General features: G+C 53.3%; 1 protein-coding gene across 1 annotated transcript; it reads right to left on the bottom strand.

Moving 5' to 3' along the window:
- Nucleotides 1-234: 234 nt before the first annotated feature.
- Nucleotides 235-3761, bottom strand: CST9 (cystatin 9 (testatin)). Its single transcript, XM_011972301.1, has 2 exons — nucleotides 3398-3761; nucleotides 235-1552 (listed from the first exon to the last, which is right to left on the bottom strand). Exons 1-2 carry the CDS (start codon nucleotides 3650-3652, stop codon nucleotides 1328-1330), a joined length of 480 nt encoding a protein of 159 aa, XP_011827691.1. The 5' UTR covers nucleotides 3653-3761; the 3' UTR covers nucleotides 235-1327.
- Nucleotides 3762-6539: the final 2778 nt, after the last annotated feature.

The raw sequence follows: 6539 nt of genomic DNA, 5'->3' as shown, positions 1-6539 counted from the left end.
GCACATTGGGTGTCCTGCAGGATCACAGACTTTCTACCTCTGGCCACATGGGTCACCATCAGCCATGAGCATGGAGACAGCAGCTCAGACTCATCTTTGTTGTCCCACCTGGATCTGGCTCACGAGGTCCTAAGGGAGGGAGGACCCCACTGACAGAGATGCAAATAGGCTGCCTTTCTGAGAGGAACTCCATCAACTGCTCAGCCCTTCCCTCCAGAACATGGCACAGGAAGCTTCTGGAAATGCGGATGTTTAATGACCTATTCTACATGAGGAACCTGGACAATGAGGAGTTTCTAAAATGCCAAGTCATAAAACCTCAGACGCTTGCAAAGTAAGAGAACAAATACGCATGGAGCTGCTCAGCCACTGATGTGCAACTCCTGGGAACAGCTGGTGTCCACGGGGGAGGGGACAGCATGAGGCCAGGCATGTGAGTGGCTTCCACTCAGGAGAGCCCCTCTGAGCAGGTCTTGTTCAGAAGTTCAAAATATGTCTTCCAGGGCATGGTTTCAATAGTGAAGAAGCAGCTGAAGGTCTGAGGGAACAAACAGGAAGAGACAGTAGGGCGGGATTTGGGGAGGTTCCGGAATCCTGTGGCATCTGCCCTTGAAACAGGTTCCATCTCCACCTTGCCCATTCCCGGGCCAGCAATCGAGCCACGTGGCTCTGGCCTTCAGGTCTAGCCTGAGCCTGAGACCAATCCTGAACTACATCATGATTTGAGGCTCCCTCCTTAGCCAGGGTCACTTGTGCCATGCCTCCTCCTCCAGCCCGTGCCCCTCAGGGAAACCCCAGGCTGTCCTGGTGTGATCCCTGCACCCAAGAGCAGCAGGAGAACACTTTGTCCCAGTGAAAGCAGTTCCAAGACTTAGGCAATTAGTTACCTGTTTGTTAATCTTACAATAAGGGGGTTGACTAAGAACGAGAAGTTTTCCCAGAGCCAGGATTCGCTTGGAGCTCATCCCCTAGAGCAGGGTCTGTAGCTCAGCAGGGCCTAGGAGCGAGGGCAGTGGGGCTTCTTCTCAGCCTTCACCACTTTTGGGTCTAGGACAGGGTAGGGAAACCCTGAGAAAAGTATCCACAGACATTGTCACCATTGTCTCCAGGCTCTTTGTCAAGAAGGCAGGGAAGAATGGGGAGGAAGACCAGAGAGAAGGTTCTGAAGGCCATGTGGCCCAGGTGCAGGCAGCTGCAATGGTGTCAGAGGGCAGAGTCAGGAAACTCAGATTGGCCAGGGGCCTGAAAGTGAAGCCCTGGGCTCCCTGCCTCACTGGGCTTCCCACTAAGGCACAAGCAGGGCAGCCTGGTAGAGCCTGCTGTGGGCTCACTTGCCTTTGTCGCTCGGAATGGCTTTGCCAGCTGCTCCTGTGCCCACACCACACCCCATGCAGCATCCACAGTTGTGGACCTGAGGAAAGCTGATGCCCTGTCTTACATTGTTCAGCTCCGGGCTTTCTTGAAAAGGGCAGTTTTCAATGTCATCTTCAAATTTCCAACATACAGTTTGGCGCAGTTGCAGATTCATGGAGAACACCATCTTACCTCGCCACTGTTGGGCAAAAAGAGATTAAAGTGGATGCACTGCCTTCCCGCCCCTAAGTAGCTGCTACTGAAGATGCCATTTGTGCAGGAGAGACCCCAGCACTCTACTGCATTTGAGAGCTTGCCCATGGGCCTGCCATCAGCTCACTGGAGGTAAAACCCAGGGGATCCTCTCTAGACTGAGGAGTTAAGAGCAAAAAGCAGGTGGGCATGGTGGGTCTGGGGAGGATGCAGGTTGAGCCAGGCTCCACTAACACATTCTCCACCTCCGCCCACCCCATTTCCCACGGTGAGACTCCAGCTTCACTCTCAGCAGGCATGTGATCTTGCAGCTGCATTCCCAGAGGACAGAGCCACATGTCCAGGAGGGTGTTGGATCTCCAAGAGTTTTCAGGGTAACCTGAGCCCTGGGACAGAGGGAGCCTCATCTACAGCGTGTTGTCAAAACCTTCCAACCGACCTCCAGCGAGAAAAATGACACACAGTGCTCCCACTACACACAGGCACAAACCCTGGGAAAACAGCTTCAAGACACACCGTCTGCCCTACTGCAAAGTGCATGCTGAAGTTCTCCTTGCCCTCCTTCCCACTCCATTCTATTCCATTCCACTGCATAGCCTCCCTCCCACCCATCTATTCTTCCCAGCCCCCAAACTGACGCTGGGATTGCCATATCCAGGAAGCCATGTGGAAGGCTTTTAGGACTTACAGTCATTTAGGACTTAGAGACCACAGTAAGGAGCTTAGATTTTATTCTAACGGTATTAAGAATGGAGGCTTACACCGAGGTCTTGGGGAATCAAGCAAAGCACTGGGAAAGCAGAAGCATGAGGCCTGACCAGTCTCAATCTCTGAGACTTCCAAGGTTCCAGCATGACTCTTAGCAGACACCATTACTTGACCAGATGCCCCTTTGAGGGCTGCATCAGGCTTTTAATTCTCCTGAGAGGAGGCAGGAAATGAGCAAGGAGGAGAATTCCTCTGTACCAGCATTGCAATCCTGAGGGTGGCAGAGAAGAATCCACCCCAGGAGGCAGAGAACCAGCCAGGGCCTTGCACAGAGTCTTTCCAGAGCTTAAGCTGTGTGCGGCACTGGAGTCCCTCTGCCCTTCCTTCAGGCTCTTGCTTCCGAGAAAGGAAGAGAAATGCTCCTTCTCTCTCTGAACCAGAAGTGCTCCATTAGGAGGGCATTTTAACTGTTCATGCCTGAAGCCCAGATGAACTGTGCATTCCTGACCACGTTAATGATTTCATCAAAAAGGCAAGCATTTTAGGATGAAGGTCCATTGAGGAAGAGTGTAAATCAGCCTTCAGTTCATTAAATGCAGACAGAGCAAGAAGCCCAGAGAAGGTGGAGATCAGAGAACTGACCTCTCACAGTAGCCTCTCAGGGCTGATGGTGTTCTTTATTGCCCTGAATTCTCACTGTTCTCTCTCTGTCTCTCTCTCTCTCTCTCTGTCTGTGTGTGTGTGTGTGTGTGTGTGTGTGTGTGTCCTTGCTTTTCCGTTTTCATTTTATGACCTTGCAATATTTCTCAGTCTCTTTGGTTATTTTCTCTTCTTGTCAGCTTCATCTCCTTAGAAGTCCTTATTCTGAAGTCACTCTTCAGTTATACAATGTCATAAAAATCATGAAGATTGAAAAATACATCTTGCATGTGAATAGACATTTACCTAATTTTAAATTTTTTTTAAGTTCAATGTTTTCCAAAACTGAAACTACCATAATTAGTTATGGGCTGCCCAACTATGGCCTGCCGATGGTGAATCAAGTCTCCTAGCCCAGACACCTTGGTCCCTCACTTAGGGGCAGATGGAGAAGGACAGGCCAGAAGAGGATGTGGTCACCAACCTTTCTGTCCATGCTATCCTCTCTCCATGAACTCAAAATGCGCAACAGCCTGTAGGCATGCTCCTCCTTGCTCTGCACGTTGAAAGTGTTCAAGGCAAACTCCACTGTGGCGAGGAACATAGGATCCTGGACTATTTTATTATTACCACCCATTTCCTCTTCAGAACACCAGGCATAGGTCACCAGGAGCTGGAAGCCCATGAGAAGCAGTGACAGTGCCCAGGGCAGAGCCTTCCTCCTCTGCCGACTCGACATGATGCAGGCTCCAGCAGCCCCTGCCTTTGCTCTTCAGATACCTGGAGTCCACTGGAACCTTCCAGGTCTCAGGTCTGGCCCTTAAATTCACTTGCTGGGGCAGAAACTCCTCCCTCCAGGCCTCATCTCTGTGGTTACATCCTGTCTCTCCCACACATGGCCTCTCTTCTTCCAAAGCCGTTTAAATCATCTGTTCAGGGGATAGGAACAGCACCCAGTCAGGTGGGTTGGGAAAGACCAGCAATGGGAGAGAGAGTGCCCTGAACATGAGACCCAGCCCCAGCTACCCCAGCACCTCTGCAGGCTAAAGGGGCCCTCCACTGGGTACCCCAGTGGAGGTCAGAGCCCGGCACAGGAACACAAGTGCGAGAGGTATGAGTGGAAGGTGAGAGCTGGACTCAGCAGTGGGGGTGGGATGGGAGGGGAGGATGGGTAATAGGCAGGAAAGGATGGAAAGGGATGACAGTGGATGCTAGGATCGTGGGTGAGTAGGCACAGACCTCAGAGAAAGCGCTGGGCCTCTTGAGAGAGAGGCAGGGAGCCCAGGAGGCCTGGCGCGATGTCCTGCAGGTGTCTGTTCCCCCGAGGGTCTCAGGACGGGGGCCCCAGCCTGGGGGTCCTGGGCAGGGGTTGAGGAAACCAAGAGCAGGAGCCCCCAACCCTGTTCTCTGCACCTCCCTGAATGCAGCTTCCCAAGCCAGGGACGCGCTGCCAAGTGCTGGTACTAGGGGCCTGGCTCCTTATGGCTGTCCCTATTCCTCAAAGGTGTTTCCAGGACGGGTGGCCGCTTGCAATTGGAGCAGTGGAGAACCAGGAAGAGGAAGATGCCCCCAGGGATGGCTGAGGTGCGCCCATTAGGTCGTCACGGGTGCCCTCTTGTGGCCACAGCCGGCACAGCTCAGCGGCACAGTTTGTGGGTGGAGATTGAGTTCTCTCCACCAAGACCCTCCTAGCCTCCAACTCCAGCAGCAAATTGGGCTCTGAAAAGACTGAATAATGCACCCTTCCCACACCAGACTTCAGCTTTGTCCCTGTGAAACATGCCTTCGATGTTTATCCGCCGCTCCTTGTACACTTCAGAAGCAACCAGCATCCCCTGAAGTCAAGTTAAAAAGCGAGTTCCTAGTTTCCCCACCCGAAGATTCTGACCCAGTAGCTGTGAGCAGGGCCAGGGAAGCTACATTTCTCACCAGCTTCCAGAGGATGGAGCGTTCCCGGTCTCGAAACCACACTTTGAGTGCTGCAGGCTCAGAACACTTCCTGGGAGGTGCATACAGACCAAACCACAAATAACAAGTAACTCGGCTTGAGGGACATGGAGGTCAGGGGATGAGCATGGTTTTTGTGGGGAACACGGGATGGGGAACAGGCTCAGACAGCATGCCTGGTGATAAAGAGTAAGAATTTGTTTCTAGACCCTGTGTGCAAAGAAGCAGCAACTCAATGTGACCATTCCAGGAAAGCAGCCAGATGTGCCAAAAACATCACCCGAGGTGTCTGCATCCTTTCTCTGATGGCGTTGAGGTCACTGGAACTGCAGCTGAAGCGTAAGTAACGTGGTTTCTTAGCTGGAGAGTGATGGTGCACGTGGGGGTAGGAAGGGGGTGTCAGTGAGGGTGGAAATGCCTTCGTGGGTTTTGGGATGAGCAGGCCATAAGGTGCTGTGAGAACTAGAATCCTGATGCCTGGAATAGGTTGCGAGTGTCCTGAGAGAGGCCTGCAATGCCCACGGAGGTCACTCTCACCTTGTAAGGTCAGGGGCTGGTGAACTTGGGGCATCCTGCCAATTGCCAGCGAGTCACCGACCATTCTGAGAGCAGATACCCACATGCACTCCAAAGGGAGTGTCCACACTCGCTCTTACATGAGCAGTGGTTTAGGGTCCTGGGCACCAGCTCTGTCCTCACTGTGCAAAAGGGACGGGGATCCCCACACCCAGATGTGAGACCACGGGTGTGCAGACACCATGGAGTCTAGCAAGTGTGTCTATTTTCTTGTTGAAACCTGGGATGGCCTCCCTTCCCAGGTGGAGAGAGACGGGAATATCAAGACATAGCCAGGTGAAGAGAAGTACATGTGGGCTCCAGGCTGCGGAGCCCCGAAGACGTCAACATGTTGCTGAGGCCAGAGTGAAACTGGAGGGCCCGGAGGGACTGGCTGGTCAGCCCACAGCCGCAGCTCACAGCTCTCTGAGGGGCTATCCCCAGGTCTCAGGTCTGGGAGGCTTTCTCTCCTGAGACCCCTTGCAAGAGTTCTATCTCACTCAGCTTCTTCCTGGGCACTCGTTGGCCTGTCTGTCTCTGGGGCCACCGGACTTGTGCGGTGCCCTGTTTGTGTTGCTGGCACCGGCACCGAACACCCATGTGGTCTCATAGGAAGGTCCCAGTAACTCCTCACTGAAATGGACCTGCTTTTCCAGAAACGAGGTCCTGTATTTCTGGACGCATTCCTTTGAATGATTAGAGAATGCTGGCAATGACCAGGACCAAGCCACTGGCCCTTTTCTGTGAAGCTGAATGTGAGGTGGCAGACCAGGGGAAGCCCAGTGACTCTTTGGGACACAGGACACTCTCCCCAGCTCCCGCAGACCCTCCAGCTGAGTGCTCTCCCAAGGGTCTGACTCCTGTCCCTCAATGCCCGGCCTACTCAGCCACATGCTCTAAAGGTCCTGTGCAACCTTGCTCACTGTCTCTTTCAAGCCGGGCCAGGCTCAGTGGGGCCTGCCAGTTTCAGGATCCCCTGCTGGGCTTCGGGATCACATCCTCAGGACACTCCCCATTCTCCCTGCTTGGCATTTCCCGAGGAGACTCCCCAGACAAGCCAGCATTTCCAGGGGTTTCCCTGTGCTGGAAAACAAGGCCGCATCCAGGAGATCAAAGGAAGACAG

This window comes from Mandrillus leucophaeus, unplaced genomic scaffold (assembly GCF_000951045.1).
Source record: "Mandrillus leucophaeus isolate KB7577 unplaced genomic scaffold, Mleu.le_1.0 Scaffold1285, whole genome shotgun sequence".
In the NCBI taxonomy this organism is placed as follows: Eukaryota; Metazoa; Chordata; class Mammalia; order Primates; family Cercopithecidae; genus Mandrillus; species Mandrillus leucophaeus.
Note: the sequence above shows the minus strand (reverse complement) of the source record. Positions and strands in the feature narration are given on the sequence as shown.

Coding starts and splice junctions, on each gene's coding strand:
- CST9 (XM_011972301.1), bottom strand. CDS start 3,652: ATGTCGAGTCGGCAGAGGAGGAAGGCTCTGCCCTGGGCACTGTCACTG. Junction 1,553..3,397: donor AGGATAGCATGGACAGAAAG/GTTGGTGACCAC, acceptor TTTGCCCAACAG/TGGCGAGGTAAGATGGTGTT.